Source organism: Dendrobates tinctorius, unplaced genomic scaffold (assembly GCF_039654945.1).
Source record: "Dendrobates tinctorius isolate UK_male_01 unplaced genomic scaffold, ASM3965494v1 ptg000079l, whole genome shotgun sequence".
Classification (NCBI taxonomy): Eukaryota; Metazoa; Chordata; class Amphibia; order Anura; family Dendrobatidae; genus Dendrobates; species Dendrobates tinctorius.
In genome coordinates this window covers 5,235,001-5,261,269 of record NW_027361747.1, presented here as the reverse complement: position 1 = coordinate 5,261,269, position 26,269 = coordinate 5,235,001, and the positions used below count along the sequence as shown (strand labels likewise).

Sequence of the window (26,269 nt, the reverse complement as noted above, 5' to 3'; positions counted from 1 at the left end):
AGAATACCTTAATGGAAGAAATTTTTATGCTTACATATTTTTTCAGCATCACCAAAATCACTCTTATCAATAGAAGGTTGGCATCTGCTAAAGCTTCATTACTATCTTCCTACTAGGAATTGGCTCTGTGGTTTTTCTTTGACATCAATATTTAAACAGTATTTGAGTACAGTCATAGCTGTTTTTCTATTCTAAAAGGAGAGAGAAGTAATATATTTTAATGACAAGAGTAAAATAATGACTTTTTCTCCTTTAAGTGTCACAGCATTAAGACATACCATAAATTTAACTTGGACTTGGCAGCTGTGATTTGCCAATCTATAGGTCACTGGTGATGCTTACCACTCACTTATCACCTACAGTATGTAGACAGCTATTCATCTTTCACTGACAGCTAATTTACTAGACTGCTTTCCTTTTCTCGTGAGTAAAAATTCACATTATGGCCTCATGTGTCGTGTCTTCTTTCTTATGACTAGTTGAATCGGATTCCAATTTCTTGACTTAGGTACTTTAACATTTACAGTTGAAACTATATCAGCCTAAAAAGGTGAAATACAAAAGCCATGAAATAATATTTTATCTGTCAAGATTATTGATTTACTATATATTCACTTTGGTTGCATAGAAGAGTTGAATGGAAACATGAGACAATGCAGCTTATATAAATTAATCTCAGTTGATAAAAGATATCTGCTTCTAATTATCGACTGAAAGGATTAGATATAGCACACACAAGGCAATAAATGTCAATCTTTTTTAACTACTGGAAATTACAACTTATTTCATTTCTGACAGTTAGTTTTTTATTAGTACCTATTGGTGTTTTTTGTGTAAATCAAAGGTCACAATTACCATACCAGCCTGACCCAAATTCATCATCTTTATAGACATAACTGAGGATTTTCAATTCAGGTCAGGAAATCCATGTCCATATACAGACCGTGAAACTCTGGCTTGTGAAAGCAGCCTAACCTAAATTTCATTTTATCCTATCAATTTTTATGTGGAGAAGTAGGTGTGAATTTGTAAGAGGCAGGGTAGCAGTCATGGCCGAGATCTGAGACCCTTCGAGCTACAGAAAAATGTGGATGCTAGTTGGGTGTTTTCTTCCCTTGCAATAGTCCTCTGCAGATCTCATGCTGCCTTTTGACATAGCAGGCCAGTAGCAGAAAAGAGATGAATGAGGAAGACCAAAGTCCAAAAATAAACTTTTCTTTACTGCACAACTTGATGAGAAGTATATATACAGTATCAGATATATAGCAAACCATTATGGGAACCTCCATTTTTCCTGGTGAGGACCGCACAGGTTAAGAAGAATCGCTACGGCCCCTCACAGCTAGTCTCAACTTTTAGTTCATTTAATCTTCAAGGTGGGTGTGGGCAGCTTTTCCACTCCTTTACAATTCATTTAAAGGGCATCTACCAGCAGTTTTGACAGCGACATATAGAGTATTGAGTATGGAAAGAGACGTGGAATGATAGCCATATATTTGCACATTTGCAATCCAACACAGAGGCAATATAAAGGCATATCAATCATGAGACATGCATGTCCATGAGAGGGTACAGGAAAGATATATATTTTTGTACCATGTTAGCCAGTAGATAGAAAAATATTTAGAATTGAGAGTCCTCAGTGGTTGATACCTTTTAATGGTTAACTGAAAAGATGGTTACAAATTGCAAGCTTTCAAGACTACTCAGGTCTCTTCATCAGGCTAGACTAATACAACATCTGAAGAATCACATATTTATATGAAAAACAGCACAAAAATAATGCAATAGATAAGACAAGTGATGTGAAACAGAATTGTCATTAAGGGAGAGGGATAAACATAAATATTAGAACAGTTCATAGATAAGGAATGTGAAAGTTTTATTGTCCTCTGATTGGGGTCTGGTTCTGTGTTGTGTTATGCCCTCAGAAGGTGTGAAGAGCAAATTCCTTAATTGATGATATTTTAATCATCTGGACATAAATCCATGCGACACATTGATTCCTGCACTGAGTGTGTCAAAGGTTGCCACAAATTTATACTCCCAGACCCTCCTGTCTCTCTGAGACCTGAAGTTACCTTTTAATACAAGTAATTTAATGTCCATCATGCTATGACCAGGGATACAAAAATGTTTTGCCACAAGTAGATTCATTCTTTTTTCTCTTATTGTGTGGTGATGAGAATTCATCCTTGTTCTCAGTTTTTGCCCAGTCTCCCCCACATACAGACCCCCAGTTGGACAAGACAGCAGTTTCTAGGAAGATAGGTCAGACGGGGCCAGGGTGCCAAAGTGTCCACATTGGCTATATGCCTAGACAGCTCGGCAGCCAAGTAACATTAAATCGCTACAGCCCATGTTATCTATAGCCACTGTGCATCACAACAGTGGGCCAGAACAGGGAAGGAAAGATGTGGCGACTCTTCACCTGGGAGGATGCCTTTAGGGCAGGAGTTGGTTGGACTGAGGAGATGAAGGAAGTTGAAGCTTCGACGAGCTTGGTACAGACAGGCTGGATGCTTTACCAGGGGCAATCAAACCTGGTGACTGATGATTTCGAGTCTGGGCAAAACAGACAGAAGAAATTGTCTTCATGTTGAGGCTAGGCCAGGAAGGAACTGGGGAGCAGTCTAAGACGGTCCAGTCCGGGCGTGTGCTGCACAGAAGCGATAGCAAAGCAGGGAAACATAAGGAAACAAGTGAATCCCATGATGTGCCAGCTGTGGATGTAACATGTGAAGTATTTAGTAAAGAGAATGTTCAAGTTAACCTGGACTGTGTCTCCATTATTGGGGTTCACCTGAAAGAGGGACTGTCACTGCCTGGGAAGTGCCCGGGGGGACCTGAATTTGGAGATGCAGGTACACTGAGAGGAAGAATACAGTTTTCTGTAGGGGAAGGTCAGGACACAGATGCTGCAGTATCTTTGGTAATGACTACAGTCCTGGCCTCCCCTTACAATTTAGTACAAATAATTAGGTACACCACATTAGATTTGATGGAAGTACCTGGGATCTTGTAGTCTTGATGGGAGTTTGGGATCTTTATCTTGTCCGTGGTCATTATAAATGTACAGGTTTTACATTTTTTCTGGTTGCAAGGAAAGGTTCCTGCAGCTGTAAGGGGGGACAGGGAGCTTCTGACAATGATGCTTTTTAAATTTGGGGGCTGCCTAAAACACAACAGTGGAGGGTCTGGAAATATGGATTGCAATCGGGCATCTTTTTGTAGTAAAGGTTGTAATTTCCATGCCGCTCCCCTTAGCACCTCCAGATTTGGATTGAAGGTGATTACTAAAGGCACCCGGTTATTTTCTTCTTTAGCTTTGTAATGTAGCAGGTGATTTCTTGATATTCTGGTAGCTCTTGTAACTTGGTTTTCAATTGTTCTTAAATAGTAGCCTTGATTCAAAAATGTCTTTCTGAGATGACCCAGGTGTTTGTCTCTAACCATGGGGTTGGAACATATACAATTGTATCTGATGGCTTGGCTGTAGACAATAGTTTTTTATGTGTTTTGGATGGAAACTGTCCCATTTAAGGTATGTTGGACGATCGATTGGCTTCTGATACAGGGATGTATCTATTTCATTGTTCTTTAGCTTAATGATCGTGTCGAAAAAGTTAATTTCAGTGCTGGAGTAGTTGAGTGTTAAGTTGATGGTGAGATGAAATTGATTAAACTTTTGGAGGAACTCTTTAGCTGTTGCTTAGACTCCGTCCAGATGATTAAAATATCATCAATTAAGGAATTTGCTCTTCAGACCTTCTGGGGGCATCACACAACACAGAACCAGATCCCAATCAGAGGACAATAAAACATCCAGGCGCCTTATCTATGAACTGTTTTAATATTTATTCTTATCCCTCTCCTATGATAACCATTCTGCTTCACGTCACTTGTCTTATCTATTGCGTTATTGTGACGTGCCCCGTCCTGTGTGACACGGCCAGCAGGCCGGTAACTAATACAACAGGACACAGCACATGTAATTGTCCAGTGTGACACGGCCTGCAGGCCGGTAACTAATACTACAAGACACAGGGGAAAGGGAAAAACAGTTACAACGGTGGGCCCTGCGATAGGGAACGGGGACGTAGAGACCTCCTGCACTCCCCTGAGTCAGTGTCCCTAACACTCCTAACGTTCCCTCTACAGGCTCCTCACCTGTCGCCGATCATGATACCTGTCACCCTAGCGCACCCTACACCTATTCCTTACTATGGAGTTGGGTGGTGCAGACACTGCCCCACCACTGTACTAACACCAACATGAGGAAAAGTGACATACAGGGAAACACTTATCTTTGCTCTGATGCACTTGCTCCTGGCAACAGAGTCCAACACCTGAGTACATCTTCCTCCCACTGTGTCCAACACCTGGGTGCAGCTTTATAGCAACAGAATCCAGCACCCGAGTGCCGCCTTGGAGCAACAGAGTCCAGCACCTGAGAGCAGCTGTCCAGCAGCAGTGTCCAGCACCAGAGTGCTACTGTCCAGCAACGGAGTCCAGCACCTGAGTGCAGCTTCCAGCAACAGAGTCCAGCAACTGAGTGCAGCTCTACACCATAGCTGCCACTCCACCAAGCTTTGCAAGAATTCTTCATTGACACCATAGCTGCCACTCCACCATGCTTTACACAAACTCCTCACTGACACCATAGCTGCCACTCCAGGACTCTGACTGAGCTGTCCTGGACTCTCCTAAGCTCCTTCCTTCACCCAGGATGGTTGGAAAAGACCAACAATATCACCAACGTCAGTGAGCAAAACTGACACACCTTTATTGAGTAAACACACCTGTTAGTGATTCCCATGCAATTACACTAACCACGACCGGGGGCAAAACTATCTCTAAAAACACCAGTGCAATGACCATAATGGCCACCGGGGGCAAAACTATCTCTAAGCACAAAGCTTAGAGAGAAAAAAAAAGGTTACCAGAGCTTTTATCTGACATGATCCAGCATGGATCATGACAGCTATTTCTGTGCTGTTTTGTGTATTAGTATGTGATTCTTCAGATGTTGTATTAGTTTAGCCTGATGAAGAGACCTGAGTAGTCTCGAAAGCTTGCAATTTGTTTCCATCTTTTCAGTTAGCCATTAAAAGGTAACAACCACCGAGGACTCTCTATTCTAAATAATTTTCCTTAAGAGGGTAGAAATTCTGACAGCTTCTCTTTAAGTTTTCTATCAGCTACTACTGGTCATGCTGCTTGGGCGAAATATACTGAAAGAATTAATGCTCTAAATCTACTAGTGATATCCTTGAAATTACAGCTAAATAGATTAGGAATTTCCATGATGGGCAGGTATTAGCCATACTTAATTATTTGTCTACCTTACAGCTTATATGTCTTCTTCAAAAGTGCACTTTAGCTTCAGAATCTATAAGTAATTTCCATAACGTGGAAAACTGTAGAGGTGTACAAGTGAGAAAATTACATTACTAAAGTTTGTGCGCTAAAACTATCTCTGATGTCTAAAACAAAAGGTTTCTATAGTATGCTCAGACCTTTTTAGATGTAATCCATGATGACAATTTACTTGTTATATACTGTAAGTGTACTTGGTTCTAGCATCCACAAAAAATGTATTCCGACTGTTTTTAAAAAACAAGTGATGACCATTCTACAGTATAATTCAAAAACACATGGCTAATGCATTTCAAACCTACAGTTGAGGCCAAAAGCATTGACACCCCTGCAATTCTGTCAGATAATACTCAGTTTCTTCCTGAAAATGATTGCAAACACAAATTCTTTGGTATTATTATCTTCATTTAATTTGTCTTAAATGAAAAAACACAAAAAGAATTGTCCTAAAGCCAAATTGTCTATAATTCCACACCAACCATAAAAAAGAGTGTGGACAAAAGTATTGGCACTGTTCGAAAAATCATGTGATGCTTCTCTAATTTGTGTAAATAACAGCACCTGTAACCTACCTGTGGCACCTAACAGGTGTTGGCAATAACTAAATCACACTTGCAGCCAGTTGACATGGATTAAAGTTGACTCAACCTCTGTCCTGTGTCCTTGTGTGTACCACATTGAGCATGGAGAAAAGAAAGAAGACCAAAGAACTGTCTGAGGACTTGAGAAACCAAATTGTGAGGAAGCATGAGCAATCTCAAGGCTACAAGTCCATCTCCAAAGACCTGAATGTTCCTGTGTCTACCGTGCGCAGTGTCATCAAGAAGTTTAAAGCCCATGGCACTGTGGCTAACCTCCCTAGATGTGGACGGAACAGAAAAATTGACAAGAGATTTCAACGCAAGATTGTGCGGATGTGGATAAAGAACCTCGACCATCATCCAAACAAGTTCAAGCTGCCCTGCAGTCCGAGGGTACAACAGTGTCAACCCGTACTATCTGTCGGTGTCTGAATGAAAAGGGACTGTATGGTAGGAGACCCAGGAAGATCCCACTTCTTACCCGAGACATAAAAAAGTCAGGCTGGAGTTTAAAAAAACACGGTCCCTACAGTCAAACATGGCGGAGGTTCCCTGATGTTTTGGGGTTGCTTTGCTGCCTCTGGCACTGGACTGCTTGACCGTGTGCATGACATTATGAAGTCTGAAGACTACCAACAAATTTTGCAGCATAATGTAGGGCCCAGTGTGAGAAAGTTGGGTCTCCCTCAGAGGTCATGGGTCTTCCAGCAGGACAATGATCCAAAACACATTTCAAAAAGCACTAGAAAATGGTTTGAGAGAAAGCACTGGAGACTTCTAAGGTGGCCAGCAATGAGTCCAGACCTGAATCCCATAGAACACCTGTGGAGAGATCTAAAAATGGCAGTTTGGAGAAGGCACCCTTCAAATATCAGGGACCTGGAGCAGTTTGCCAAAGAAGAATGGTCTAAAATTCCAGCAGAGCATTGTAAGAAACTCATTGATGGTTACCGGAAGCGGTTGGTCGCAGTTATTTTGGCTAATGGTTGTGCAACCAAGTATTAGGCTGAGGGTGCCAATACTTTTGTCTGGCCCATTTTTGGAGTTTTGTGTGAAATGATCAATGTTTTGCTTTTTGCTTCATTCTCTTTTGTGTTTTTTCATTTAAGACAAATTAAATGAAGATAATAATACCAAAGAATTTGTGTTTGCAATCATTTTCAGGAAGAAACTGAGTATTATCTAACAGAATTGCAGGGGTGTCAATACTTTTGGCCACAACTGTATACAAATGCTTGCATGGGTTAGGAAACACATAGAAAATGTGCTTCTGAATTATGGAATGTTATCACTTTTTTTTAAAGCAGCTGGAATAAAATGGAATTTTGAAAATAAGTTTTCCTTGGATGCTGGAAGCTACTGTGTGCTGCACCACTGACATTATTACTAATTCTCAGACAATGTAATTATCACAAATTATTACCAAGTGTACATTTGTAAGAAAAGATAGAAGATCATTTTGACTAGATTCTCTAATTAAAAAAAAAAATATTATATAATAAAAATACATTTATATAAATAAAAAAATGTTGTTACGATTTTTGGCATGATATTTGCCTTCTAAATTACCTGCTATATTGTCAATTATGTAGAAAAAATGGATGTTAAATTCTGTTGATGAGGCGCATCTGTGTGGCAAATCTTGAAACAAAATATTTCACTCAACTATATCAGTAAGGTAACGATTATAATCTTTTTTTGCTCAAGATGAGGGGATATAAGAACCTTTGTGTTAAAAGCAGACAGGTACATTATAGTTCTATGTTGAGAAACCATTCACTAATCTTATACCATGAAGGAAAACAATAGACCTGCACAATAACTATTTTTAGACAATTTGGAAGTTTTTTTAACTTGTTTTGATAAGATATCAAATTTGAAATATATTAAATTTGTTTTGTATGTGTAATGCTACAACAGCATGAACTGTCTTCAGGAAAGTATGAACAATTTTTCACTTACTTGCTTTGTCCAGATGCTTACACAACATCAGAAGTGACGTATGTATGGACTAGAAATGCCACAGATTCCGTTGTGGTGGCACCAGATGGCTCAAGATTAAATCAGTATGTGCTTTTAGGTCATTTGGCTGGGAATGAAACGATTAAGTCAAGTACAGGTAAGTGCATCAGTTTCACTTGTATCTGATATCATGGACTAGTACGTATAGATTATCTAATATATTATATACTATACTATGTACTATAACATATTGCATAATCTAAATTCATACTTTTATGAAATGTCATGTACCATATCCAGTGTTACAGCGAATGTTTATTTTGATCTGATTTTATTTTTTAACCATTTTAACCAATTCAAAAATCATGAATTGCTATAGTTTTCACACTGATCACTAGGAACAATCTCAATTGGCTGAAGGAAAAAGAAGAAAAAAAAATATTAATTCGGTCCTCCCCATCTCCACTGCCCGCTCATCAAGATTTTGGTCTGGTTTTGAGTCAGTGCAGGTCTTTTGTCTTCTATAGTGCCGCTGTCAGTGTTGACTAGGCATCCTGATGTCATAACCTGTATTACTTCTCAATAAGATGTTGCAAGGCATAGTCAGCATTGGTATTGCTGAATACCAAATGGGACATGTGAAGAAGATCCAAGACCTAAAATTGAGCTAACATGCTTACTACAAATGATACACTTGAGAATAAGTGTATTCAACTGGTAAGTATGTATTTGCCGCTAATGGTGAGATGGACATAAGAAATCCGCTACTAGATAATTTCAAGCGTAATGCGGGAAGAAGGGTATAATGCTTTGTTCCAAAATAACATTTGCCTGTGTGTAATTTCAGGCTAATAAGGGCTGGAAATCGGTCTGTGATAGTATCACAAAAGGAAAGGTTATGTAGATCCATGGTTCAGTTCAAAAGAATCATCCTTCTGGAGTGAGTTTTGCAAGGTGATCTTGTTTTGAGATGTAACCAGAAATAAGCGAACCCAAACTGTATAGTTTGGGGTTCGTACTGGACATGTAGTGTACGGTACCGAATCCCAAACACTGACTTCTTACCAGATGTTCAATTTACTGTTCAGTTTGGATACTTAATAAAGTTTGTTGAAAGACTGCAGTGCAGCCTATCAACAAGCGTTTAGGCTGTGGGCATTTCCTGAGCCATCACAGCCTTGCCAAATATTGGCATAGCTGTGATTGGTTGGCACACTACATGACCTGGAGAATGTAAATGCCTGATTACAAATAACACTGTCATTCTGCTCTGATTAGTATAGGATCATGACACAGCTGGAATGATGGACTGATTTAGACTGCATACTCTGCAAAAAGACTATTTGTGTGCTTTGCTCATTCTTCAGTGGGAGTACTGTACCAAAAAGCCACAGTGTGTAGTCTGAATCAATACATGTGGGAGTGCAGTGCCAAAAAGCCACAGGGTGTACTCTGCACCTCTGCCTGTGGAGTACTGTACTTTGAAGCCTATGTGTAAATTCTGTACCCCCACCTGTGGGAGCTCTATGCCTTTAAGCTTCTATGTGTACTCTGCACCCCCACCTTTGGGAGTACTGTGCCTTTAAGCCTCTGTGAGCACTCTGCAATTACGCCTGTAGGAGTAATGTGTTTTTAAACCTCTGTGTGGACTTTATAACCCCACTTGTGGGAGTACTGTGCCAAAAAGCCTCTTTGTTCTATGCAGCCATGTCTGTAGGAGTAGTGTGCATAAGAATTAAATTATCCGCAGCTCTCTGCCATTTGTAGACAAAAAATAATAATTTTACTCTACCACTGTGTCTATATGAGTAGTGTGCCTTAAAAATAAATCTACTCTACCGCTGTCTCTTTGTGACTTGTGGGCCATAACAATAATTTTACTCTAAAGCTTTGACTATATGAGTAGTGTGCCTACTCTGCAGCCATCTCTTTACCATTTGTGGGCTCAAATAATAATTTTACTGTACTGCTGTGTCTATACGAGTACTGTGCCTAAAACTAAATCTACTCTGCAGCAGTCTCTGCCATTTGTGGGCTCAAAAGCATAATTTTACTCTACTACTGTGTCTATACCAGTATTGTGCCTAAAAAATAATTCTAAAATGTAGCTGTATTTTTGCGAGTAATATGCCTAAACAATAAATCTATTCAGCTGCCATCTCTGCGTGAGTAGTTTGCCAAAAAACAACTTTCAAAAATGAGGAGAGAAACAAATAGGGTGCACAAACGTGGTGGTGCTGGTGTAGCTCCTGCTGCTGATGGTGGTGTAGCATGTATAAGATGTGGTCATTATGTACCTGCTACAATTCAAATGAAACACTTTCCTCCAATGCACACAGGCGACAGGACGTTCTGCATCATTTTATTGTGGCAAGTACTGATGCACGAAATGGAGAGCCCACAAGATGCTGAAAAAGTGTTAGATTGGATGGCTGAGAGTGCGTCAGATTCCTTCACATTATCTTTCTCCTGGTCCACTGCAGAAAATGAAGAGTTAGCACCTGAGGACCTTGGTCATCAAGCTTCAAGCCCCAAATCATGCGGCAGTCTCTTCTGCTTCTTAATGACTCTGCTTGCTCATGTTACATGGCCCATCGTACTGGCGCCATGCCAGTGAGACTGAGTGCACTGACACTCAACCATTTGTTTGGTTGGAGGATGAGTAGATAGGAGGACTATTGCACACGGTCAGTGGATCATCGGAGCACATCTCAGAGGATGACAAAACACAGTTGTCAAATGCAGCATCTTTCTGCAGTGTGCAGATAGGCAAGCAGGGCAGAGGTGAGAAGTGAGTGGAAGATGACATGAGGGATATAGTAGTGATTTGCGGTGAAATCTTGTAGCAGCTCTGGGTCTAGCCAGTTTGATGCACATCCCTTGCCTGGCACTTGTGCTGACCTTTGTGGTGCAGAACATCATGAAAGACTTCCCACATATGTCAGAGCTGCTGCTGAAAGTGCAGGCAGTGTATGCTTGCTTTCAGTGCGCTCACCTGCTGCTACTAGCCTGACTGTGCTGCAGTGTCACTTCTGCCTTCCTGCTTACCTCCTCATATGCAACATACGTACCATCAAGGTGGAACTCCATCTTACATATGCTGGAGTGACTGTGCGAGCAGCAGCTGACAGTAGTGGAGTTTCAGCTGCAGCACGCATTGCTGAGTTGCTCTGCGGAACACCACTTCACCACTAATGAGTGGGCCTCCTTTGTAGGCATTGCTTTGAACACTCCACCAGCACTGATGACACCACCAACAGCGTTGCTATTCTACTTATATAACTGCTGCAAAAAAACAATTGATGATAGGTGAGGTGGTGGAGGAGCAAGGCCAATTCAAACTGTTATCAGGCCTGTCATCCACACATGGCTCTTAGGGTGAGTTACTGTCCCAACAGCGGCCAGGAACCCAATTGTACAGCAAGAGGATATTTTGGGAGGATGAGGTTGAGAAGGATTAGTTCACAGCACAGTGGCACTCAAAGCCATTTAAAGCAGCTCACGAGCATAACTTGAGGGTAGCTGGGGGATACAGAAGACCCAGATGATACACCTCCCACCAAGGACAGGTTATCACTTCCTTTGGGCACCCTTACACACATGAGCCAATACATGCTGCTATGCCTGCACAATGACAGCTGAGTTGCTCATATTGCCTGTGGTGATTACTGGGTGGCTACCCTGCTGGATCCCAGCTACAAGGACAATGTAGCATCATTACTTCCATCAATGAAGCGGGATTACAAAATGCATGAATATAAGCACACTTTGGTAGAGAAACTACTGAAGGCTTTCCTACATGATAATGTTTGCTCAGTGGAAGTATGAGGCAGAGAAGGAGGACGGAGTTGCTGATGCAGCTGGCACACTACCACCACTTCATAAGGCAGGGAAAGCATGGCTGAAATCTGGCAAAACTTTATGAGCACGCCACAATATCTGCCATACCATCTGATATGGTCCATATTAGTAGGAGGCAGTGTTACAATAATATCGTGGAAGAGTTCCTGTCCACAAGTCTCCATGTACCGACTAATAGGTCTGCCCCATTTAACTTCACAATCTCCAAATTAAACAAATGACCTGAGTTTTCCTATTTCCTTTTATGTCTTGGAGGTGCTGGCCTGCCCGGTGGCAAGTGTACTGTCGGAACGTGTGTTTATCACAACAGAGGATGTCATTACAGGGATGTCATTACAGATAGGGGTTTTGACTAAAAATCCATTTGGACTCAGCACTAGACATTTTACTTAGATAGTCACCTCCTCAAAACTCTTTTGAGACTGTATTGCAAAGAAATGTGTGTCTTTGCACAATTTGTTGCGGGTCTCTAAAAAAGTGTAGAGATGGCTGTTGAAAGAGATACTGAGAGCGGGTGGTCCTTGAAACCTTAGAATCATAGAATCATAGAATCGTAGAGTTGGAAGGGACCTCCTGGGCCATCTGGTCCAACCCCCTGCTCAAAGCAGGATTCGCTAAATCATCCCAGTCAGATGTCTGTCCAGCCTCTGTTTGAAGACTTCCATTGAAGGAGAACTCACCACTTCTCGTGGCAGCCTGTTCCACTCATTGATCACTCTAACTGTCAAAAAGTTTTTTCTAATATCTAATCTGTGTCTCCTCCCATTCAGTTTCATCCCATTGCTTCTAGTCTTTCCTTGTGCAAATGAGAATAAAGTTGATCCTTCTACAATGTGACAGCCCTTTAGATATTTGTAGACAGCAATTAAGTCTCCTCTCAGTCTTCTCTTTTGCAAACTAAACATTCCCAAATCCTGCAACCTTTCCTCATAAGACAGGGTTTGCAGACCGGTCACCATTCTGGTCGCTCTTTTCTGAACTTGCTCCAGTTTGTTGATGTCTTTTTTAAAATGTGGTGCCCAAAACTGGACACAATATTCCAGATGAGGTCTGACCAAAGAGGAGTAGAGGGAAATAATGACTTCACGTGATCTAGACTGTATGCTTCTGTTAATACATCCTAGAACTGCATTTGCCTTTTTTGCTGCTGCATCACACTGTTGACTCATATTCAGTCTGTGATCTATTAGTATACCCAAGTCTTTTTCACATGTGCTGTCACTTAGCCCTATTCCTCCCATTCTATATATGCTTTTTTCATTTTTATTGCCCAGATGTAGTACTTTGCATTTCTCCCTGTTAAAAACCATTCTGTTAGTTACTGCCCACTTCTCCAGTTTATTTAAATCTTTTTGAATCCTCTCTCTCTCTTCTCTAGTATTAGCTATCCCTCCTAGCTTTGTGTCATCAGCAAATTTAATCAGTTTACCCTCAATTCCTTCATCTAAATCGTTGATAAAGATGTTGAACAATACAGGGCCCAGGACAGAGCCCTGTGGTACCCCACTTGAGACATTCTTCCAACTGGATGTGCAGCCATTTACGACCACTCTTTGGGTCCGATCACTAAGCCAGCTATGAATCCACCTAACAGTTGCCTTGTCCATTCCATACTTAGTCATTTTTTCAATAAGGATTGTATGAGAGACTTTGTCAAATGCTTTGCTGAAGTCAAGATATACTATATCTACAGCATTTCCTTGATCCACCCAATCAGTGATACCGTCATAGAAGGAAATTAAGTTAGTCTGACATGACTTATTAGTTACAAACCCATTGATGTTGATAAAATGCTCTAAAATTCTTTTGGAGAGTGATCTTTTAGTGCAACCTGTATACTCAGTACCCAAGACCTACTGTGACTGAAGACCAGACAAGAATTTTGAAGAGAAACTAGGTCTGAGCTGAAAGGGTAAATTAATGTGTATGCAAAATGTAAATTCATATAAACACATGACCTTTACACTGAGAAAATCAAAAACAAAAAACAAATATCCTAAAATAAAAAAGTAAAAAATAAATTGCAAAAATTGCATGAAGGTAGTAATAATAATAAGGGTATTTAGTAAACATAATTTTGATCAAAAGAATGTACAAGCCATCCCGCCACGTCAAGGGAACCCTTTGTGGGACAGTCCTAACTTTTGTATTTAAAACCTTTCCACTTGTCAAGTGACGTAAATGTGAACAAGGACCAAGGGACTGAACCACTAGTAAAAGCATAGGCCAGACAGGATGGATTTTCCAACTCAGAAACAGGGCGGTCACACCCTTATATGCACAGAATGCACATTGAACTAAATGAGAAACTAGGTCTGAGCTGAAAATTATGAAGAATTATGAAGAGCAGGATGGAAGCTGCACAAAGAAGTTGATGACTGTGAAGCGTTGAGTATAATTTAATTTATTTATTTAGTGCACATCGCACAGGAACAGAGCATGGTCTAGCCCAGACCCTGAAATGAGCATCACGGATGATGCTTCATTTCATGGTGATACAAGCACTGACAGCAGCCTCTGCCCTCTGGTGATGCTTCATTTAACACTAGAACTACCGGAGGGGTCATTTTGACCCTTTTGCTATTTCTTTTTCCTATAATTTCTAAAATTTTAGCAAATGAGTTCTGACTTTTTGTGACTATTATTTATTCATGGTAGTGTATATTTTAGGACACAAAAATGAATTGTAACTTTTTAAGGGGCCCGGATTTTACAATTCATACCTATAAGTACTGAAGGGGTCAATTTGACCCCATACATAAAAGTTGTAGTAGGCAAGTCACCTAATATTACAGAGTACTGAAAATCACTGTGCTTCTCCCTAGTTGTAGAGTGTAATTGTATCTTTGCATATCAGGGATGATTCAGCATTTTGTTTTGTCTAAACTTGTCTGAACATATTTGATCCATGTCTCTTGTAGCGATTTCTGTCTGCACTTCAGTAGCAAACATTACAGTTGAAGCTACAACTCTGCATGTTTGTACAGTGTCATTTTATTACTTCTGCTATCTTACAAGTCCCTTTGTGCGATGTATATTTGAAGCATGAGTAAGCAGAGGGGTCTGACAAGTGATGAAATTTTGAAATGTCTTCAGAATTTATCTGAAAATGAGTCAGAAGAAGTGGCCCATCATCTGCAATGTCTGAACCACAAACAAAAGGACAAAAAATCCGCAAGCATCGAAAATGTGGAGTTGGAAGATGCAACGAAAACAAAACAACTAAAACTTGCGCAAGCTGTAACAAACCAGTTTGTGGAAAATGCACTGGGAAAGTGGAAGAAAGTACTGTTTGTGTTAACTGTTGGACACCGCATGCTATGACCATGTAAAAGGAAAATGCGTGCTGTACTTGATCTTAACACTGTTCCTACTAAGTTAAAATAAATGGTCTTTAATTTGTTAGCAATAAAAAAGTTATTTTTACTCCAGAATCAGTACTTTTGAATGGGGGTCAAAATGACCCCTAATGGTAGTTATAGGTATTATGAAACATGCGGTAGTTCAAGTGTTAAATATCCCATAATGCACTGGGGTTCTCAAACAAAGCATCATCATAAAGGAAGTGGAAAATTAAAAGAAATGCAGAAAAGAAATTCAGTTAGAAAGTGTAGTTAGGGAACATTAGGGAATTTTTAATTCAAGTATACTAAAAAATAGTTTAGATTATGACATTAAACAGATCGGAATTTAGGATGAAAATTTGGACTTCAGACCACCTCTGTAATGACTGCGGTTGACACTTGTAAACTTATCAAAAGTGTGTGGTGTTGCAATCCCATCTTATGTCCAGCAGAACAGGAACTGATTCTATTTAACCACTGTCCACATATGCAACAAAATTAATACGCGAGCTACAGAGAAGAGGATATGTCAACTTACTGTGACTATCCTAGTGGCCATTGTGTTGAACTTGATTTGGGAAATTTATGACAAGTGTCTAAAAGAAAATGTGTTGCCTAGGCAACCATTCATGATGCAGCTTTCATTTATTACCATGCTCAAGGAAAGCGATAGCTGGGTTGTGATTGACTGCTACAGGTAAAGAAAACTAAATTTTCTTTCACATAATTTTCATAAATCTGTCCCAATTTTTTTTATAAACAAAAATTTTAAAAAAGATATCTTTGCAATAAAAATCTGAATCAAACGAGAGGTAATTTGCTGAGAATACATTAACCTCAGGCTTTATTTGCAGATAAGCAAAAAACTCCATTTAATTCTTATTTTTTTCATATAAATTGAAGACTACATGCTCTGCGTTACTGATGAAACGTTTATGTTCTTGTCTACGGCGGTGTTCTGTTATTGCATGCAGAGGAGTGAGAGCATCCTGTGCAGGGCTTCACGCTCTTTTGTATAGTAATTTGTGCCATGAATTAACTGTACTGTGAACAAAATTCTCACTTGGATGTTTGTCTGGCAGGAGAGTACACGGTTATGACAACACATTTTCACCTGAAGCGAAAAATTGGATATTTTGTGATTCAGACCTATCTCCCCTGCATCATGACAGTCATTTTGTCTCAGGTGTCATTCTGGCTGAACAGGGAATCTGTGCCTGCAAGAACAGTCTTTGGTGAGTAAAGCCAGCCATGTGCATATTTATGGCATTTTTAATAAAGTGGTTTCTTTTTTCAATAACACATTGACATACTGTAATATACATACGGATGGCTTGTACTGATTACAGCTGTAATAATTACAGTTATAATGACGATAATTCCCAGTCATAGAGGAAAAAAATCTTTCTTTTTTTATATACACGATTGTTGTGGGATATACAATTTTTTCGCTATGAATATGATAATAACTATATTTATTAAAATAACAGTATTGAAATAATATGCAGGGTTTTCCATGTAAACATTTTTAAGAAAAACCTCTGTATTAATTCAATACTGTTATTTTTATAAATATAGTTATCAGCAAATTGTGTAAGAAATGCATTAGGTGTTACTGTAATTAAGCCGTTCAGTGACTTTATAATTACAATTCAGTGTATGAACATATCTACTTTACTACATTTTAAAAATAAGCTCAATATATATCACATTCCCTGTTAGGCTATGTGCGCACATTGCGTATTTGCTTGCAGAAATTTCTGCAAGGTTTCTGCATCTCTTCGCAGTGGAATACACGCATGCTTTTAATGCGTTTTTTATGCATTTTTTCATGCGCTTTTGTAAATCGATAGAGCTAAAAGAGATATAATATGAAAAAAAAGAATTGTCTTGTTATTTCCTTGTTCAACCTCTTCTTTTTTATTCTCCATTGAAGACCATAATACCATAAGATACCATGTATATACATGTAATACCAAGCCAGAGGTTTAGTAATGAACAGGTGTCAGCCAGATACCCTCATTAATAAAACGGTACATAAAGAATTAAATAAAGACACACACATACCAGCCTATGTAGGAGTGGGTCGCCCTCCCTGGGCCGTGGGGTACTCGGTACCGGGCCGGTGTCGGCAGGATGTGTCACAGCAGCGGTGACCCGGTCCGTGGCCCTGGGCGCCCAATTAATGGGGGGAGAAGTTTGAATGGTGGAATGTAGTTAATGGATTAGTTTGTGACGCCACCTGTGGTGTTCGGCAAGTGAGATGTTAAGCCGACGCTGCATGCAGATCCTCTGGGACTGGTGGTGTGGTGCAGCCAAGATGGTGTAGCTCCCCACAGGTGGAGCTGTAGTCCCAGGGCAGTGTAAATGTAGGGGTAGAGGAGAGACACAGGAGGTGTAGAAGCTTGTACCCCGATGTAGTGGTACAGGGTGTGTTAGCGCAGGAATAATTGGAAGACACCAGGGCATGTAGTTCCAAAGCTTTATTCACAGTCTGTAGTACACACAGGTGCCTGCCTCCGTGCTGTGTCCTCCGGGTCAGGGACTCAGTCAACCTCCAGGTCAGATGGAATGCTCCTTCCAACACTCCGCCAACATGTGCCTTTCTGAACGTCTCCTCTTATAGTGCCTTTGGTGTGAAGTACTCCTAATACTAAGTTACACTGGATTTCCTCCTGACAGATGTTCCCAAGAACCATACTTGTACAGCAGACAGCTGTAGCATGCTTCGGGGACTCCTTACTCCTGAGTCCCGGCTCACTATCCAAGTTGCTGTTGTGCCCCCAAGTCTTAGATGAGAGTAGTGCATTTACAGCTCACTACTCTACCGGTGTCTGCTGTAGGACCATTAGTATCCATACAACCTCGGGGACTGGGCCCCGGCCTTGTGCTTAGAACTTCTAGGCAGGGTTCTCTCCTAACCCACGTCCTCTGTTCTCTTTTACTCCTTCGTTCCGTACTAGTCTCTCCTTCTTTTGGAAGATCAGGTTTCTGTTCAATGTCTTTCTCCTTCCTTCCTTTCCCATGCCAGCAGACCCAGGTCACTGAGGTCTGCTGCAGCACCTCCTTCCTCCATCCCTCTCTCTCAGGTATCTTCTCTCCTCACTCCTCTCCACTCACCGACTGACTGACCTGAAATCCTAAACCTTCCCGCTCTTTTATGTATTCTAACTCCACCCGCCTGCCCGCAAGTTCCGTGTTCCAAGCAGGGAGCCACCAAAGGTGCTCTGCTACACTCCAAGCAGGGAGCCGCAATGTGGCTTTGCTGAACTACTCTGTTGTGTGGAATGCAGGTGTTGGAGCGTGATCAGGAGCCTCCAACTTACCTGGATGGTGGGGTACCACACCTCAGGAGGAGGTGCAGTACCTCTGTGGCAACTGAATCCTCAGGGGTGCCACAGGAGCATTAACATAATTAACCTACATGTGCTGTAACAAAACAGCAACTGTAAGAAATCTGCATGAAATGAAATATCTGGGTTTTTTTTTCCAAAAATTAAAAAAAAATTGCGTGGGATCCCGCAAAATATTCATAACCAGCAGAGAGAAAGCTGGTGACTGAGGGCTGATGTTATATTTCTGAGAAGGAGCCAATAGACATAAAGGTTCCGAGGCTATTAATATCAGCTCGCAGATGTTTGCTTAGCCTTTACTGGCTAGTTTACAGGGGAACCCCAGAAAAAATTGACATAGGGTCCCCCTATAAAATCGAACCAGTAAAGGCTAGGCAGACAGCTGCAGGCTGATATTAATAGCCTAGGAAGGGGCCATGTATACTGGCACCCCCCAGGCTGAAAACATTAGCTCTAAGCTGCCTCAGAAATGGCATATCTTATAGATGCGCCAATTCTGGCACTTAGCCTCGCTCTTCCCACTTGCCCTGCAACTGTGGCAAGTGGGGTTCATATTAGTGGGGTTGATGTCACCTTTGTATTGTCAGGTGACATCAAGTCAACAGGTTAGTAATGGACACCTCTATAAGACACCTTTACATTACTAGTCCTATAGTTTTATGGTAAATAAACACACAGCCAGAATTAAGTTATTTATTTGAATTAAACTTTCTCATGCAGCGGTGCCGTAAGTGAGAGCATTGGAGATGATCAGCTGATGTATTCCGGTGAACTCTCATGGCGGCTCAGTAATACACTGCGGGAGAGATTACCTACTGTCAGTGTATCGCCGGCAGCCAGGTGATATCGACATGGGCCAGTTGGTACTAAATGGACTATGGCGGACAGGGAATATATGTTGGTTTGTTATTTTTGATTGCTTGCAGGAGACACAGACATCGGGGATTAGGTGTTTGGTGAGTATGTATATTGAATGTGAATATGTATGTGATTATGTCAATGTTTTGATTTTTTTTTATAATTGAACTCAGGTGCCGGATGATGAGACTATTCTCCCATCATCGGCTCATGCTGCAGACACCCGCAGACAGACACGGACACACGCAGACACCCGCAGACAGACACAGACAGACACGCACATATTCTCTGCCCACACACTCTTCATCCTTCTGCCATAATTTCCTATGACAATTCTGCAGCATTTTAGGCAGCAAATACACAGCAAATATGCAAACCATTTTACACCTGCATTTCTGCTGCAGATTTGACTGACTCAATTGAAGTCAATGAGTCAAAAACGCTGCAGTAATGCAAAAAGAATTTACATACTGCAGAAAATGAAATGCTGGAAATATGGATGTAAATTTACAGATCATGTGCACAACACTTCAGGATTGTCATTGCGTTACCTTTGTGCTTTTGGAGCATTTCCGCATGTAAAAAATGCCATGAAAGCGCATAAAAAATGCATACTGTGCACATAGCCTTAATGTATCTGGCTTGTATTAACCCCTTCACCCCCAAGGGTGGTTTGCACGTTCATGACCGGGCCAATTTTTACAATTCTGACCACTGTACATTTATGAGGTCATAACTCTGGAACGCTTCCATGGATCCCGGTGATTCTGACACTGTTTTCTCGTGACATATTGTACTTCATGTTAGTGGTAAAATTTCATTCAAATAACTTGCGTTTATTTGTGAGAAAAACGGAAATTTGGCGAAAATTTTGAAAATTTCGCGATTTTCCAACTTTGAATTTTTATGCCCTTAAATCACAGAGATACGGCACACAAAAAACTTGATAACTAACATTTCCCACATGTTTACATCAGCACAATTTTGGAACCAAAATTTTTTTTTGTTAGGAAGTTATAAGGGTTAAAAGTTGACCAGCGATTTCTCATTTTTACAACACCATTTTATTTTTAGGACCACATCACATTTGAAGCCACTTTGAGGGGTCTATATGATAGAAAATACCCAAAAGTGACACCATTCTAAAAACTGCACCCCTTAAGGTGCTCGAAACCACATTCAAGAAGTTTATTAACCCTTTAGGTGCGTCACAGGAATTTTTTTGAATATTTTAAAAAAAATGAACATCTAACTTTTTTTCATAAAAAAAATACTTCAGGTTCAATTTTTTTTATTTTACCAAGGGTAACAGGAGAAATTGAACTGCAAAAGTTATTGTGCAATTTGTCCTGAGTACGCAGATACCTGATATGTGGGGGGGAACGACTGTTTCGGCGCATGGCAGAGCTCAGAATGGAAGGAGCGCCGTTTGACTTTTTCAATGCAAAATTGGCTGGAATTCAGATTGGACGCCATGTCACGTTTGGAGAGTCCCTGATGTACCTAAACAGTGGAAACCCCCTACAAGTGACCCCATTTTGGAAACTAGACCCCCAAAGGAACTTATCTAGATATGTGGTGAGAACTTTGAACCCACAAGGGCTTTACAGAAGTTTATAACGTACAGCGGTACAATTAAAAAATCATATTTTTTCCACAAAAATGATCTTTTCACCCCAATTTTTATTTTCCCAAGGGTAACAGGACCCTAAAAGTTATTGTGCAATTTGTCCTGAGTACGCTGATACCCCACATGTGGGGGTAAACCACTATTTGGGCGCATGGCAGAGCTCGGAAGGGAAGCAGCGCCATTTGACGTTTTTGGCTGGAATTGAGATCGGACACGATGTCGCGTTTGGAAAACCCCTGATGTACCAAAACAGTGGAAACCCCCCACAAATGACACCATTTTGGAAACTAGACCCCCTAAGGAACTTATCTAGATGTGTGGTGAGAACTTTGAATCCCCATGGGCTTCACAGAAGTTTATAACATAAAGCCATACAATTAAAAAATCATATTTTTTCCACAAAAATGATCTTTTCACCCTCAATTCTTATTTTTCCAAGGGTAACAGGACCCTAAAAGTTATTGTGCAATTTCTCCTGAGTACGCTGATACCCCACATGTGGGGGTAAACCACTATTTGGGCGCATGGCAGAGCTCGGAAGGGAAGCAGCGCCATTTGACGTTTTGGGCTGGAATTGAGATCGGACACCATGTCGCGTTTGGAAAACTCCTGATGTACCAAAACAGTGGAACCCCCCACAAATGACACCATTTTGGAAACTAGACCCACTAAGGAACTTATCTAGATGTGTGGTGAGCACTTTGACCCCCCCAGTGCTTCACAGAAGTTCATAACACCCGGGCGTGAAAATAAAAAATTCGTATTTTTTCCACAAACATGATCTTTTAGTCACCATTTTTTTATTTTCCCAAGGGTACCAGGAGAAATTGGACCCCAAAAGTTGTTGTCCAATTTGTCCTGAGTATGCTGATACCCCAAATGTGGGAGAAAACTACTGTATGGGCACACGTCGGGGCTCGGAAGGGAAGTAGTGACGTTTTGGAATGCAGACTTTGATGGAATGGTCTGCGGGTGTCATGTTGCCTTTGGAGAGCCCCTAATGTACCTAAACAGTGGAAACCCCCCACAAATGACACCATTTTGTATACTAGACCCCCCAAGGAACTTATCTAGATGTGTGGTGAGCACTTTGAACCCCCCAGTGCTTCACAGAAGTTTACAACGCCCGGGCGTGAAAATAAAAAAATTCGTATTTTTTCCACAAACATGATCTTTTAGTCACCATTTTTTATTTTCCCAAGGGTATCAGGAGAAATTGGACCCCAAACCTTGTTGTCCAATTTGTCCTGAGTATGCTGATACCCCATATGTGGGAGAAAACTACTGTATGGGCACACGTCGGGGCTCGGAAGGGAAGTAGTGACGTTTTGGAATGCAGACTTTGATGGAATGGTCTGCGGGTGTCATGTTGCCTTTGGAGAGCCCCTAATGTACCTAAACAGTGGAAACCCCCCACAAATGACACCATTTTGTATACTAGACCCCCCAAGGAACTTATCTAGATGTGTGGTGAGCACTTTGAACCCCCCAGTGCTTCACAGAAGTTTACAACGCCCGGGCGTGAAAATAAAAAATTCGTATTTTTTCCACAAACATGATCTTTTAGTCACCATTTTTTTATTTTCCCAAGGGTACCAGGAGAAATTGGACCACAAAAGTTGTTGTCCAATTTGTCCTGAGTATGCTGATACCCCATATGTGGGAGAAAACTACTGTATGGGCACACGTCGGGGCTCGGAAGGGAAGTAGTGACGTTTTGGAATGCAGACTTTGATGGAATGGTCTGCGGGTGTCATGTTGCCTTTGGAGAGCCCCTAATGTACCTAAACAGTGGAGACCCCCCACAAATGACACCATTTTGAAAACTAGACCCACTAAGGAACGTACCTAGATGTGAGGTGAGCACTTTGAACCCCCAAGGGCTTCACAGAAGTTTATAATGCCAGGGCATGAAAATAAAAAAATCGTATTTTTTCCACAAACATGATCAATTAGTCCCCAATTTTTTCATTTTCCCAAGGGTAACAGGAGAAATTGGACCCCAAAAGTTGTTGTCCAATTTGTCCTGAGTACGCTGACACCCCATATGTGGGAGAAAACTACTGTATGGACACACGTCGGGGCTCGGAAGGGAAGCAGTGACGTTTTGGAATGCAGACTTTGATGGAATGGTCTGCGGGTGTCATGTGCGTTTGGAGAGCCCCTGATGTACCTAAACTATTGAAACTCCCCACAAGTGACCCCATTTTGGACACTAGACCCCCCATGGAACTTATCTAGATGTGTGGTGAGCACTTTGAACCCTCAAGTGCTTCACAGAAGTTTATAACACTCGGACGTGAAAATAAAAAATTTTTTTTCCACAAAAATGATATTTTTGCCCCCAATTTTTTATTTTCCTAAGGGTAACAGGAGAAATTGGACCCCAAAAATTGTTTTGCAATTTGTCCTGAGTAGGCTGATACCCTACATGTGGGGGTAAAACACTGTTTGGGCGCATAGCAGAGCTTGGAAGGGAAGGAGCACCATTTGACTTTTTTAACTCAGAATTGGCTGGAATTGAGATCAGATGCCATGTTGCATTTGGAGAGCCCCTAATGTGCCCAAACAGTGGAAACCCCCAATTCTAACTCCAACCCGAACCCCAACATGCCCCTAACCCTAACCCTAGCCCTAACCCTAGCCCTAACCCTAACCCTAGCCCTAACCCTAACCCTAGCCCTAGCCCTAACCCTAACCCTACCCTAACCCTACCCCAACACACCCCTAGCCCTAACCCTAGCCCTAACCCTAATGGAAAAATGGAAATAAATAAATTTTTTTAATTTTATTATTTTTCCCTAACTAAGGGGGTGATAACGGGGGGTTTGATTTACTATTTATGGCGGTTTTTATGTTTGGCGGCTGTCGCACGCTAAAAGACGCTTTTTATTGTAAAAATAGTTTTTGCATCACCACATATTGAGAGCTATAATTTTTCCGTATTTTGACCCACCGAGTCATGTGAGGTCTTATTTTTTGCGGGACAAGTTGACGTTTTTATTGGTACCATTTTCGGGCACGTGAAATTTTTTGATCGCTTTTTATTCCGATTTTTGGGACGCAGAATGAACAAAAACCAGCGTTTCATGAATTTCTTTTGATGGGGGTGCGTTTACACTGTTCCGCGTGCGGTAAAATTGATAAAGCAGTTTTATTCTTCGGGTCAGTACGGTTACAGCGATACCTCATTTAGGTCGTTTTTTATGTTTTTGTCGGTTTTATGCAATGAAAACTATTTTATATAAAAAATAATTATTTTTGCATCGCTTTATTCAGCGAGCTATAACTTTTTTATTTTTTCGCTGATGATGCTGTATGGCAGCTCGTTTTTTGCGGGACAAGATGACGTTTTCAGCGGTACCATGGCTATTTATATGCGTCTTTTTGATCGCGCGTTATTACACTTTTTGTTTGGCGGTATGATAATAAATCATTATTTTTTGCTTCGTTTTTTATTTTTATTTTTTAAGGGGTTCGCTAAAGGGGTTAACTAATGGGACAGTTTTATAGGGCGGGTCGTTACGGACGCGGCGATACCTAATATGTGTACTTTTATTGTTTTTTTTTATTATTATTTCCAAAAAATGGATTTATTGGGGGAATATTTTTTTTTTTTTTCTAATTTATTTGGCGATTTTTTTAAATTATTTTTAAACTTTTTTTTATTTTTTTTTTACTTTATTAAATAGTCCCAGGTGGGACATCACTGTCCTGTGACAGATCGCTGATCTGTCACATCACAGATCACTGTGACAGATCAGCGATCTGACACAGGCACTGCAGAAGGCTTCCTCATGCCTGCACTTTGCAGGCACTGAGGAAGCCAGCTTCCGCAGGCCCCCGAAGGCCCCCGTCGCCATCTTGGATTCGGGGGCCTGGAGGAAGGGAGTCCCCCGCAGCAGCGCTGCACATTGCGCTGCCGTGGGGGGCTCAGGGAAGCACGGAGGGAGCTCCCTCCCTGCCGATGCTTCCCTTTAACCCCCGGTACACCGCGATCGTGTTTGATCACGGTGTGCAAGGGGTTAACTTGTCGGGGGCGGTCCGTGACCGCCCCTGACACATTGTGCCGGGTGTCAGCTGTGATAATCAGCTGACACCCGGCCGCGATCAGCGGCGCTCACCACGTGGGCGCCGCTGATCGCGCCGACGTACTATCCCGTCCCCGGTCATACGGGCCTGGGTACCGTGGACGGGATAGTACATCGGATGGCAGGAAGGGGTTAAAGACATGATAAAACATTTGTATGAAAGGGGTTTTCCTCAATTTTTAAATGGGTAGCATTGCAAAGTGCTTGCAAAGGGTGCAAGTTTGCAAAATATTTCTTATTAAAAATACTTTCCATAGTCATTACCAGGGGGATATTTTAAATTAGGCCCCTTTTAGGCTACTTTCACTCTAGCATATGGCAGAGCTGCAGAGGGATGCGGATTTCCTCCGTGAAGCTCAGCCCACTGCCACACCTCCTCCGTTCAGCTCTGCCTACATCAGCATGTGGCCTTCATACCCTATCTTTAGCATTGGGTATGTAGGCCATTGTATGCAGATGCCTCAGCATGTGTCATTTTGACGCTGCCGTGACCTGCGCTGAACGCAACATGTTGCATTTGTTGCGGTCGCTACACCATCAAAACAACACATGTGGAGGCTTCTGCATACATCGGCATGGCCTGCTAACCCAATTCTAAAGATAGGGTATGCAAGCCGCATGCCGATGTAGGTGGAGCTGAATGGAGGAGGTGTGGCAGTGGGCGGAGCTTCATTGAGGAAGTCTGCATCCGTCCGCAGTTCTGTCATACGCTAGTGTGAAATTAGCCTAACATGTCCATGTTGGCACGTGTAGTGTTTATTTTCACGCTTTCTTGAGGCACGTACACATGCACACCCATTATAATCTCTAGAGCTGCCACATGTCTGTGTTTTCACATGGACCATGTGTCTGTGTGACCCACATGTAGATATGTCATTTTTTTCATACATCCGCATGGCCTGTGCACCCAATGTTAAAGATAGGTACGCAGGACACATGCAGACGCAGGCGGAGCTGAATGGAAGAGGTGTGGCAGTGGGAGGAGCTTAACACAGGAAGTGTGCAGCCCTCTGCAGCTCTTCCCAATTCAAGTGTGAAACCAGCCTTAATAAATGACTAGAATTCTCTATGAGACTGTGCCAACTTCTTGCGGTACATTAGAACAGGACAACAAAGGTGTAATAAACATGTCGCTAAGTATCGCTTCTCAGCCTTTTGGCTAAGAGTATGTGTAGTATCTTTCAAAAAGGTGGCTTTTGTCTAAGGTATC

At 41.4% G+C, this 26,269-nt stretch overlaps 1 protein-coding gene across 3 annotated transcripts in view; it reads left to right on the top strand.

The window, feature by feature from the left end:
* Positions 1-26,269, top strand: part of GABRA2 (gamma-aminobutyric acid type A receptor subunit alpha2) — a 381,624-nt gene that overhangs the window by 249,999 nt on the left and 105,356 nt on the right. For all 3 annotated transcript variants that reach the window (XM_073583454.1, XM_073583455.1, XM_073583456.1), the window contains exons 7-8: positions 7,936-8,079; positions 16,210-16,362. In XM_073583454.1, the coding sequence (XP_073439555.1) occupies positions 7,936-8,079; positions 16,210-16,362 (297 nt within the window). The remainder of the gene's footprint in view (positions 1-7,935; positions 8,080-16,209; positions 16,363-26,269) is intronic.